Here is a 12,897-nt window from a genome sequence, read left to right on the forward strand (position 1 = left end):
GCAGGGGGGCGGGGGCTGCCTGGCTTCCCTCAGACAGGTGCCAGTCCTGGTCCAGGGGTTCCCGCCCCGCCACCGGCTATCGCCGCCCCTGGGCAGGCCGGCGGGGCGCGGGCCCCGGCTCCTTTAAATGGCGGAGGCAGGCCGGGGGCGGTGCCAGACCGGGGGCGGGCCGAGAGTCGGGAGGGGTCCGCGGCCGCAGCAGGAGCGGGAGGCTCGGGCCATGGCCGCCGACGTGTTCATGCGGCCGGGCCGGCTCCCGGGGGCGGCGGGGCCCGTGTCGCGGCGGGCGGAGCCGGACGAGGACTCCTCGGACACGGACGATGGGGGCTCCCCGGCGGGGCGGCGGCCCGGGCTGCGGCGGGGGCAGCCCGCGGGGCCCCAGATCATCCACTCGGGCCACTTCATGGTCTCGTCGCCGCACAGCGAGCACCCGCCCAAGAAGGGCTACGACTTCGACACGGTCAACGAGCAGACGTGCCAGACCTACCGCTTCGGGGCGGCGCGGGGCGGCGGCGGGGCCGGGGGGCGCCTCAGCATCGACGCCTCCCTCACCAAGCTCTTCGAGTGCATGAGCCTGGCCTACAGGTGCGGGGTGCTTGAAAGGGGCAGAGGATTCCACGGGGGTGCTGGGGGGTGTCTTGGGCAACTGGGGGCTCCCTGAGGGAGAGTGTCGGGGGGGGCATCAGGAAGCGCCAAGAGGCTGGAGGCTCCAGGGGGTCGGGTTATGGATGTCTAGGACAACAGGGGGTTCCCCGGGGGGGGGGGCGGGGGTCGAAGAGGTTGATAGTCCAGGATGTTGGGCTTAGGGTGTCTGGGGGGACAGGGGGCCCCAGGAAGGCTGATGGGATTTGGTGGGGGCTGGGGGTACTCAGGAGACAGCAGCGCTACACAGTAGCGTTAGTTTAAGTGGGGGAACCCCTTAAAGCCTGGACATATGGGAGTAGTAGGGGAAGTTGGGTAGGGGGCTCGGTATCAGCCTAGGGGGAGACTGGGGTATAAAGGGGCTGGCGTCACTGAGCATTCGTGTGTCTGTCATTAGCTCTTTCAGTTATGATCTTGCAGAGACTTGGGGAGGGAACAGGGGAAACCATGAGACCCTGTTAGGGGACTTGGAACCTCCTCTGGAGTTGAGAGGGGATGCAGAGGGGTGAGGGATGATGCTGGGTGGGCTAACAGGAGATACAGATATCTCTAGAAGAGGGCACAACAACACGTGAGGCAGGAACTGGTAACAATACTAGATGCATATGTACTGTACAAGACTATACACTTGCACAAGTGCTCTGGATAGGAGAACTCCCCCACAGTATGTTTAAAGTGGATGGGTAGCTATGCCCAGTAGTGTCAATACCTACCTACTGCATGGACCCTGGTCCCAGATGTGGCCATCTACCCTTCCAGAAGGCATCAATGTCAGAGTCCAAATGAGGGATGGTTTAAAAGAAAGAGGGTGGGAGAAGAGTGGAGTAAACCTGAGAAATATTTTAGTTGAGTATTCTGGAACCTCAGTTTTCCATGTAGAGGCCAGTGTCTGTCCCTCCCCACCAGGCCCGGAGGGAGGCCACGCCCCTTACTTCCACATCTCTGGAAAAGCCAGTTTAAAGGGGATTTAGCAGCCTCTGAGGTCCTGGCCTTCTAGGCAGGGCTAGACAGCAGAGAATCTAGGGCTCTGGCCTTCCAGCAGGGCTGGAATCTAGGGTTCTGGCCCAAACGGTCTCTCACCTGACATCCTAACTCAGGTAGGCAGCAGAAAACATTGGCCTCTTGGCCTAAGGTGGGGTGCCAGCAGAAAGGATGGGGAACCTGGGCCCACCCTACTCCACCAGGTCCCAGCCCAGAGCCCTGACAGTGCGAGAGCTCTGCCACTGCGTCAGCAGGGATCCCACCAAGACACACAAACAAGTACTTTGGCACTACAACCAGACTATTGTTTGGTGTCCCTGGGCTACTTCCTATAACCCACTGACTAGATACCTTCATTCTGTGGGTGTCCTCTATCTCCTCAGGGTACACAGATAACAACAGTTTCCTCATCCCTGGCAGCCCCTTCAAGTCCTCTGTGCTGTAGAGGTCCTACTTGGGCACAAACCCCAGTGGGGAGCATCTATCTTGCTCACCAGCTCCAGGCCAACTGAGCTGCAGGGCCTGCCTTTTATACTTCCTGTCTGCCCCTCTGCTTTGGGCGTGGCTGGCCTAGCTGCATGCACCAGGGGGCAGATGGTGGTTTCTCCTGCTCAGGTCCAGAGGAAGGCCATGTCCCCTCGCTACACTCCACATTTGATATAAATAAATTACAGAAGCAGAGAAAACGGTTGTGGGGGAGAGTGGTAAATGCAGATTTAAAAACTGGTGACTTGCATCGTAATTTTAGTATATTTAAGACAGAAGGTGCCAGTGGGGCCTAAAACAGTTCTGAAATGACTTAACCTAGGGAGTGACTAGCCTTAAAATCCCTTCCAAAGCTATCGTTGTCAGTCTGCATTGTGACAGACATCAGAAAAAGGACCGTTAGTGCACAATCTCATAAACTCTGGTGACAATCTCTTTTGTGGTGTGGTGGAAAATATAGTCATGTTGGCGCAGAACCCGTGGGGGGAGCATATGAATAGTAAAGCTTTTGCTTTTACTTTCAGTATTTATTTACTTTCTGTTTTGTTCTTTGTATCTAAATTACTTTTGTTTAATGAAACAGCAAAACTTTAAAGTATCTGTAGAAAATTTTGTGGACTTGGCATTATAGAGGCAAAGCTTGTATCCCTGTATATAATTAAAGTTCTGGACTAATATGGGTTGCAAAGGGAACAAATAGGGTTAGCTTCAGTATATGATGAGAATTAAAAATAAAAGGACTTGATTCTGAGAGAGTCTGAGCTCTTCCTGCCTCTGTAGACTTCAGTGGAAGTTGCAAATGCTCAGCACCTCTTGGGATTGGGCCCAAAGTTAGCAGCAACACTTAATTGCAAAGCCGAATAATTTGTCAAGGACAGAATACAAGTTTCTACCTCTTTTTCTTTTCCTGTTCCATAGGAAGAGTAGCCAGCTATTTGTTTGCATTTTTCTCTTGCAAGTACAAGAAATTATTAGTCAGCGTCTTTCATTATTTTACAGTAACACTTTATTTAACTTTGTTCCGGTGATTGCAGTTTGTTAATAGTACTTCTTGAATTTATTTAGACATGATACTAGAACTTCAGTCTTGCCTTCCACCTTTTTAGTAAGATACTAACACTTATCGCCCATGTCTGTAGTCTTCCACATTGGAGACAGGGACATAAGGTAATCATGCTGTGGAATAGAAATGGGTTTTTGAGAAGATGCATGTCTGCTTGAAGCTTTTGGCTCTTGAGATGCTACTGGGAATGTATAAGGGAGAAAGTCCATTTGGATTCAGATTTTTAGATTTTGATTAAAAGGAGGGGTGGGAAATTCTTCAAAACATATAAATTAAAATGTTTTTAATTTAAAGGGAACATATTAACTTGAAATTTAGTCAAATAAAGAAAATGAATTTCAGCAATTCCTGACGTGTCCTGCCATTTTTTGTGGTTTTACAGCCACATTTTTATATTTATTTAAAAAATGTTCTTTTCAGGTGTTGCTATGCAAAAGACTCCTAAAGTAAAGGGGAAACTAACTATGCATGCGAAATAGTGTAACTGGCTAGACATACAATTTTGTGAAGTATGCAGTGCAATGAAACTGATTCCTTTCTTTTGATTACCTGAATGATCATTAGTAGGTAAATAATTTCCATGAAGAAGAGTGAATTGTAAATTGGCTACGTATAAATGTTGTGAACTCAAACAGGAGAGTTTTGTGCTAATACATGAGAACCAGAATGTAAAACTAACCAGTCTGCTTTCACTGTCCAAACTAAGAGAAATGCAAAAAGTAAATCATCAGCAATTCTGTGGTGGTAATTTGTGCTTATTGAAAATAGCCAATTGTCATACAAACACTAAGCCCTGTATTTTTTTATTTTTTATTTTTTTGCAAATGCCGTCATTCTGATATTCTGGCCCTATGTGTTGAGAGGAGAATATGTCAAGAGACAGAAAATACCTTTTCAGTAGATTCCAAATACAGACTAACACAGCTGTTACTCTGAAATCTATCCTGGTGACTCTGAAGGCTGGTTAATTCCACCTGATGAAGTTCCCTGAACAGATTTCAGATAATATACTGAGCATTTTCATCATCACCTTGTAATTAGTACAACAAATTGATCACAAAGTTTGTGTCCTTTAAACAGGACTTTTTTTTTTTAAGCTTGTCTTTAGGTGACTGTTTGGTGAACATGGTAAAGTTAGTAAAACTGAGTGCTTGATCACCAGATGAAGAATGATTGATTAAGCCTGGAGACTGAACTACCCCCACTCGTCCTTAGAAGTTGTCTCTCCATCCTTATCTGCTCTAGGGATGCTCAAGACATACAGATTATACAGTAGACTTGATTCTCCAGTCCAGCACCTTCACTGTCAGGAAATCCACTACTGCTGAGTATTATTTTTAACTCAGAAAATTAAACAGAAAAAAATTGATGTTGTTTATGGAAAATGTCTGATATTTGTGTTCTGCAGAGCCAGCAACACTAACCATGTTCCCAGAGTTGGGCAAACATGGCCTATGCAGATGCAAAAACAAGGAAGTCACCATGACAAAATTGTATTTTTATTTATTTGAGACTCCTCACTTGAGTCTAGGTGACTTGCAGGCTTAAGATGAGCTATTCAAGGCCTCGAGAGGTACTAAATTATATACTATTTTACAGCTTTACCAGTCTGCTAGGAAACCAGGATTTAATCATGTGGGAAAGCTTGTTCAAAGAAGTGCATCTTCCCCATAATTCTAGAAGTGTCCAGGTTTGTGCTGAGTCATATTTTTTGCCGGGAATGGATTCAAAATCAGACTTCTAATTTTGTCTTCTACCTTAAAGTGTGCTGCATCATTCCTTTGTGCTGTTTAAACAGCTGCCTCGTTTCACTTGAGGAAACCTGAAGGGGAGAGAAGTGATTGCTTTTCTTTCTTCTGTGAACAGAACAGGCTTCTAGCTTAGTTAAACTTATTTTTCAGTTGTATTGCAGTAATTTAAATAATTGCTTTTTAAAAAAATCATGTCAAATCAGCTGCTTTACAGGGAAAAGTGTGACAAGAACACACATTCTGATATGCAGTTTAGTGGGTCATAAACAAACTTTTATAAATCAATATGTTACCTGTAAACAGTGGAGCAGACTACAGCTATCACGTGTCCTGTACTGTATACTTTATCTGAATGTCACCTTCTACCATCATGAGATTGATTGGGAACGGTACCTCTCTTAATACTGCTAAATGGACTGTAGATGCTTTCTTCTGTAGCCCTTTGCCTCAGCCCTCTAAAATTAAAAGTGTAATTGATGTTATAAATTTTAACTTGTACAGTTTTGTACATTTCCCTCCTCCCCCCCATTTTAACAGGCTTATTAGAACTATTTAAGCAATATCCTTTAGCAAAAATAGCGCAAGATTTTGGATTGTATTTAGGATGTTCCTAGCCCCAGCATGAGTCACCGGGATTAGATTCTGGGACTGGGACAAAGGACTCTTCTCCCTTCTTTGACTGTGGGCTTTATTGGGTAGGAATGGACCTTCCATGTCCATTGACTTCAGTGAGAGTTGAGGGTGTGCCTCCCTTTGCAGGAGCAGGCCCCACTGCCTGAGAAAGTGGAAAGGGAAGTGCATGTAGTAGAAAGTTCTGATATAAGGAATTTGCAGAGGGCAGTGGGAAGGATTTATTGCATTAATAAATCAAAGAAAAGTTATGTTAGAGAGCTCCATGTGGAAAGTTTTACCTTGTAAACAGTGGAGTATAACTTGTTGAAGGTTCAAACCCAGGAATTCACACTTAGAAATGAAGACATGTACCTATATTCTGTACACTACAAATAGACTCCATACTTGCCAGACTAAGTGCAGCATCTCCCTTACAAATAATACAAGGCAAAGCTCGGTTATAGGTGCCTTAAGACATAATCTATTTTTCCCAGAGCAAATACTCTCTTGTAGGTAATTGTGCATTTGGCAGGATTTATTAGCATCCGGCCTCAACCTTCTCTTGGGCAGAGGAAGTGCGCCATAGCAGACTTAGCAAATAGTGGAAAAGCTGAGATTGTGTGAAAGAAATATTGAGAGGTGTTAGACTGAATTCATTGCATTTTTTTTTTCTTTGTACACAAAATTTGTGGTTTTATAATTTTCCTTTTCTTTTCACTGGTTGCTTCGATCTCAGTGCCACTGACAGTCTTCTCAGAACTAAAAGACAAAGGTACTAAATTGTTTGAAAGCTGCATAAGTGTACTGCAGGTTTTTATTTGTTTTCTTTCAGTCTGGGCAGAAAACCCTTAAAATTATTATAAAAATTAATTATAAAAACAAACAGTTGTCTCCAGGGAAATAGAATTGGCTCTTTGTATTCCCGTCAACAGTGGAAGCGTCTTAATTTTTGTAATGCAAACTAGAGTTTTATGGTATTGTCAGAGTTTCTAGGGAAGTAAAATTTGGAAACTTTTAAGGAAAATATAGGCTTTCAAATATCGCTTCTGGTAGGTTTGCTACTGGAAAGGCTTTGTGTTGAAGCAGGGACTCTGAACGTAGGACTTTCAGTAACTGCTTTGGTGCTCAAAATGGAAGTTGTGTGATTATTTCTTTTATTAAATATTTTTCAGAGTGGTTCATAGGTGCTAAGACCAGAAAGGGTCATTGTGATCATCCAGTCTGACTTCCTGTATAGCGCGTACCATGGAACTCCCCACAATAACTACGGGAGCACGTCTTTTAGAAAAACATCTTATCTAAAACACTCTTCAAGGATTCAGTGTATAATAGAAGTAAATGTTTAGTTTCTGAGGGTCATCTAATCAGTAAGCAGAAATGGGGCTGGTAATTTGATATGTAGTCTTCACAGCTTGTTTAAACATGAAGGTAAAGTGCTCAGGTCATTCAAACAGAAGACTGGGAGCCAGGTCTCTTGTGTTGTATTTCTGGCTCTGCTAATGACTTGCTATATGATCTTAGACAGTCATTTAACCGCTCTCTGCCTCAGTTTCCCTATCTGTAAAATTATTATAATATTGGCTGATTCATAGGGGTGTTGTGAAGCTGTTTTGCTCTACTTGGGCCTGCCAGCTAATCATAGGAAAAACCACTTCTTCATTCACATTTTCAGAGCAGCCAAAGCGCTCATTTTTAGCATTTATCAATGTAAATATGGCTAGGTATTCGTAGTTGTCTTCCCTTTGTTTGTGCTATATTGTATATCTTCAGGGTAATCAATAAATGCTCTTTTCTCATTCCGAGTCTATTTTATTAATAGCAGCAGTACAAATAGAGCTTGGCCGAGAATTTTGGCTGCATGGACAGAGAAGAATGGCTGGAGTTTAGAGATGTTATATAAGAAAGAGGTAAGATTTAGGAACAGACTGATTATGTGGGTCTGATGAGGGGATTGATCAAAGATGACAGTTAGTTCATGGGCCTGAGTGACAAGGAGGATAGTGTTGGTGGTGGTCAGTGATAGAGAATGCAGAAGAGGAGGGACTTGGAAGAGGTAAGATAAGTGCTCAAAGAAAAGAGCTGATCTGTCAATTCCAATAAATGTTAACCTTTGTAGCTGATCAAAAAAGACAAACCCACAAGCACAAATTACTGCCTAATAACACCTCACCAGTGTTTTAATAATGATAATAAACTTAATACTGAACACTTTTCAGGGGTGCTGCTCTGTACACAGCTTTTCACACCAGTTGACATAACAGAGGAGGCACCCACTCCTGTGTTTAAACTGATTGTTATGTGTTAAAGAGTAATCCTCTTTGAAGTAAGGGATTGCTGTGCTTTGGGACTGCTGTGGGAAAAATGTAATGTCTGGCTACTACAGTGCTAATTCCTGAGTCAGAGATCTGCAAGTGGCGGAGGGAGGAGACGTTCTGGAGATTCTAGAAAACTTTGTTGACCTTAGAACAAAGGGGGACCCTGTTACTCATAGAGAAGCTTATATTTTCTGTCTGCTAGGCCCTGGGATGTCTACATTTGACAGAGTATTGTTTCCACAATGACCATCTCCTACTTAAGATGTCAGAAACTGAATTTCCATGTGATGCATGACTCCTTTCTGAAAGAGAAATTTGTTACAAATGTTAGGATGTGACTCCAGTTCAGCAAGTGTCTGTGCCAGTCAAGAAACCTGTTTTACTGTGAAAGTACAAATGATCAGGCTGTTTGCATGCTCTTCTCTCCTTGCTTTATGTGCTGCTGGTGAATTTATTCTCTTTGTAGTAAATATTTCATTTTGAGATTACAATTCTGTAATGTAATGGTCTGTCAAAGGAGGATTCATATCTCCAATGATTTGATTCAGTAAGCACGTCCCTCTAATATCAAAAGGAAGTGGAGCCTCAATGAGATTGTATTGTACATTTTAAACACCGCACATTCTTAGAATTTTCTAAGACACAAATAGAAATGCAGAAGAGAAAATACTGGCAGAGGGGTCTATTGATTGGAACAGGAGCCTGGGAGCCAGAACTACTACTTTCTCTTTTTGCCTCTGCCATGGACCCTAATATATTATTTTATTCAAGTCTTTTAACCACTTTAAGCCTCCATTTCCTGTGTGTAAAATGGGACAATAAAACCTTACTTCATAGGAGTTTTTGGAAGCTTGTTCATTAAGCATTTTGAGATGAGACACTTTGGATAGACAGAGAAATTCAGAGAATTTTATAAATAAGCCCCATAACTCCCCTGTAAAGTAGAGAGATTTTGTTACCCCCATTTATGGAAATCTGTGTGTGGAAAATAGGCTAAATGACACCTGGTGAGTCAGTGGCAGAATCAGAAACAGCAATCAGAATTGAGGCCTGGGATTTCAGACTATTCTAAGCACTATACCGCAGACTCTCGACTACACAAACCTGATTTTTGTTCCTACTGAAATTAATGGAAATTTTGCTTTAGTGAAGAGTGCTGAATAATCAGTGCCCTTAATCCTTGTCCATGTTCGTACATGGAGGGCAGCGAGTTTGTATAAATTCAGGCCACTGAAGGGGCAGAGAACCAGTGACACAGAATAGAAGTCTTAATTTTAGTGTATGCGTGTTTTAGTTGGTGCAATTTATAATAATCCTGACACTTCAACACATTTTCCCTCTACAATCAAAATTAACATCCTCCCACACAGAATGGAGATATCTAAAAAATTAAGAGCAAGGATTGCCATTTGAAGAGGCTGGAGATACAGATTTGGGTTAATAACAAGATGTGTTATGCTAAGTGTGCTCTCAGTCCCCTGCTGTTTTAAGTTTTCATCTCCTAATTGCATACTGGGCAGATGGGGTTTAGTCTGTTCTCTGCTGCATGACTCCTGTAGGGAGGATGTATCTCATTGTCATTTTCTTTAGTTTCTGATTATCATTACTGGTGTTTCCTCCCCACTCTCTGAGCCCCTGTCAGGTCTATGAGGGAGTGGTTGGAGTAGGGTCTAAGGCATGAGCCTTCTAGGTTCTATGGCCATCTTTGGCACTCATTCAGTAAGACTCATCTTTAATACCTGTACAGTAACCTTCACAATGTCTCCTAAGTAGGTTAGAATTAATGTTTATAAAGTGCTTTGAGATCCTCAGATAGAAGATGCTATAGCAGATCAAGCCCATCCATATAATACAGACACTCTTATTTGTGAATATATATACATAAACATAATTAGTTGGGATGTTGAGCTGTGCCCATTTGACATGAAACACCTCTCTTGGTTGATAAATTATTTTAATTGCAAATTATAATGAGAAATAAGATAGTTGATAGAGTTGAATGTTAATTTAAGAAAATCTGATTTTTTTTTTTAACAGTAATTAGGAATAGAAGTGTGCTGTTTTTAAACATGGTCACTATTGATGCACAGGTAGCCTTTCTCATCTCTATTCAGTGGTGTGGTTTGGAATTTTTTTTTTAAATGGGTGCTGTATAATATGTAATAACTATTAGAGGTGTCGTCTGAACTTAAGACTTTTGCCAGGAACTCCTGAATTCTAATTTTGGCTCTGACGCTGATCCTGGGGCAAATAATTTAACATCTTCGCCTCAGCTTCCCTAGTAATAAAACACCTTCCAGCGAAGATATAAGAATTGCTTAGTTAATGTTTGTCAAGGGCTTTAAAGTTTTAAACTGCTGTATAGCGATTAGTATAGTGAGTGAACCAAAAATACTGAGTGAGGCCCTCCATAGTGTGGCTTTCCGTTGTTTCTGATAACCATTTAAATTGTTCAGGGTAGGATAATAATACTTTGCACTTGTGAAGCATCTTTCTGAGAATCTAAGTGTCTTACAAGTTTTAATTAAAGTTTGCATCTCTACCTGGGAGTTGAATAAAGTGCAAATGTTGGGAAACTGAGACACAGAGCAGTGAAGTTACTTGGAGGGTTGGGGGCAGATACAGAAATGGAACCTGGATCTTCTACTTCCCAGTTGTGTGCTCTCCACAGCATTAGGCACTGCACTAACACAATAAGAGACAGTCCCACTGCTTCCTGATCTGTCCCCAAAGGTTGGATGAAACACTTTTGCTTGACTAAAATAATGGTTAGAATGCCTGCTTTTTTTTAACTTTATTGGTGTCTTTTCTTCCCTGAAATTGTTCTATTTGGAAGTATCTTGCTGCATGCTGGGAGAAATGCTTCCGCTTATGCTGTAGCATGAGGGGTCTGAATTGCTCTTGGTATTTATCTGTAGTTTATACACCACCAGAGCAAACAAAGCATAACCTTACAGTGAAGCAAATACATGCTCTGTGTGCTGCCGTCTCTAGTTGCAGATAAGGCAAAGAGTGAAAGGTTTCCCATGCATACTGGCAAATAAGCAGAAAAATTGAGGCCAAAATTGCTAGAATGGTTTTGGGGAAATCTTGTATAGGGGAGTCAAGAGGAGGAAGAAAGGCGCCCCAGTTCCATTTCAGTTCAAGGAGCCAGATTTCCAGGCTCAGATTCAAGATGTTTGCCCAATGAAAAATGCTCTTGTACTGTACTACCTATGAGAATCTCATTTGTTTCTTATCAGCTGCTCATTATAACTTCTGCTTCTGCAAGGCTAGATCTGCAGCATGTACTTAGAAGGCTTTCTCTTTCATCTTGAGTCAGGAAATGGGAAGGGTCATCTTATTTTTGTTTGTTTAGGTGGGAAATGAATGGGGTCTGCTAGTACTAGATTTGGCTTGTGAGTTTATACAGTGCTGAGCATCAGGGTTGACTTGTGGGGAGTCCAACTAGCCTTGTTCTTGCCTAAGAGATTCACCCTTGAGAAACATAATGCTGTTATTGGTTTTGGAAGTGACACAGCAGTTACTTTGTTTGCTTTGCAATCGGGCATTGATTACCAGCACCTATTATCTCTGTCAGATCACCTCTTTGCATCTACACAGACAATTTTCTGCAAATGTTCCAGCTTCTCCAGTGTTAGTCACATTGGGAGAGTGCTGGTGTCTAAGTGGCTATACACCATTATTGTAGCAGTAAATATTGTGATAGTACCCAAAGGCCCCATTTGGGCTTGGGGCCCCATTATGCTGGGCATTATACAAACACAGACAGTCACTGACCTGAAGGGTTTATGCCATATCATTTAACCCTGCTGGAGACTGTTCTATGCTATGGCTTCCAGCAGTGGAGCTAATTGGTCCTAACATGCCAGTGTAACAAGTCCCTAAAGCAGTTGTGGGCAGCCTGCGGCCCGCCAAGGTAATCCGCTGGTTTACATTGACCGTCCGCAGGCACGGCCATCCGCAGCTCCCAGTGGCTGTGGTTCGCCATTCCCAGCCAATGGTAGTGGCAGGAAGTGGTGCAGGCCACAGAGACGTGCTGGCTGCCACTTCTATTGGCCGGAAACAGCGAACTGTGACCACTGGGAGCTGAGAGCGGCTGTACCTGCGGACGGTCAATTTAAACACTGTCTCGCAGCCCACCAGCGGATTACTCTGATGGGCCGTGTGCGGGCCGCAGGTTGCCCACCACTGCCCTAAAGTGCCGTAACTGTAAAAAAGCCATTTTTAGTGGTGGAGTCTCCTGAGTAATTTGTTTGTACAACTGCCTTGCTTGGGATGTTTACACAGCATTCCTGCCCCCTCTTCCCTCCTTCACTTTTTTTTTTATCATCTCCTTCCCTCAAGGGTTCATATCACAGTAACTGTCACACTGCCTTTGCAGTACTCCAAGCCTTGAATACCAAGAGACTAGACGTAGGAATCAACCCGTGCATGGTTATGCAGAACCCTAGCCACAGGATCATCTGGTCAGGCCTCTTATAGCCATTATGGTACTGCCTGTCTGAAGCAGCTGGAGTGCCATAGGGAAATGAAACAACATAAAGATTGTACAGTAAATTCTAAAAATAGCTGAGATCCCTCTGTATTTCATTAGAGTTTAGTAAAGTGGTTTCATGTGAGATATGAGGAAGAGCCCTCACTGTTTGCCTAGCTAGACTCAATCCTCTGGCACAGTTTGCACAGAAGTTTTCATCTGACTTTTTGATTAATTAGAAGTTTTTAAAGTATCACTTTCAGAAGAGCTTAGAGTGATTGGAGGATGAATTAGGACAGAATCATCCAGTGCCCAGTGACCACTAACTTTTTGAGGCCCTTTGCTGTGCTACGTTGGAATTTCTCTACAGAGATACTTTTGTTTTCAATGCTGGGGTGTGTCATTTGTTTTGAAAGATCTGAATTAGTTCTTGAAAATTGGCCTCCTTTTCCAAATACAGATAATGTTGAGTTGGTGAGAGAGACCAAATGATGAGCAAAAAAGAAAGGAAAGGCTTGGAAGAAAAGGAAAAACCTACACACTCTGTGCCTGGTTGGTGTTGAATAGGAA

The 12,897-nt window shown here is 43.1% G+C and overlaps 1 protein-coding gene across 1 annotated transcript in view; it reads left to right on the top strand.

Moving 5' to 3' along the window:
* The first annotated feature begins 220 nt into the window (after positions 1-220).
* Positions 221-12,897, top strand: part of MLXIP (MLX interacting protein) — a 67,177-nt gene continuing 54,500 nt past the window's right edge. The window contains exon 1 of the mRNA XM_074972775.1: positions 221-585. Coding sequence (XP_074828876.1) covers positions 221-585 — 365 coding nt within the window. The remainder of the gene's footprint in view (positions 586-12,897) is intronic.

Source organism: Natator depressus, chromosome 15 (genome assembly GCF_965152275.1).
Source record: "Natator depressus isolate rNatDep1 chromosome 15, rNatDep2.hap1, whole genome shotgun sequence".
Classification (NCBI taxonomy): Eukaryota; Metazoa; Chordata; order Testudines; family Cheloniidae; genus Natator; species Natator depressus.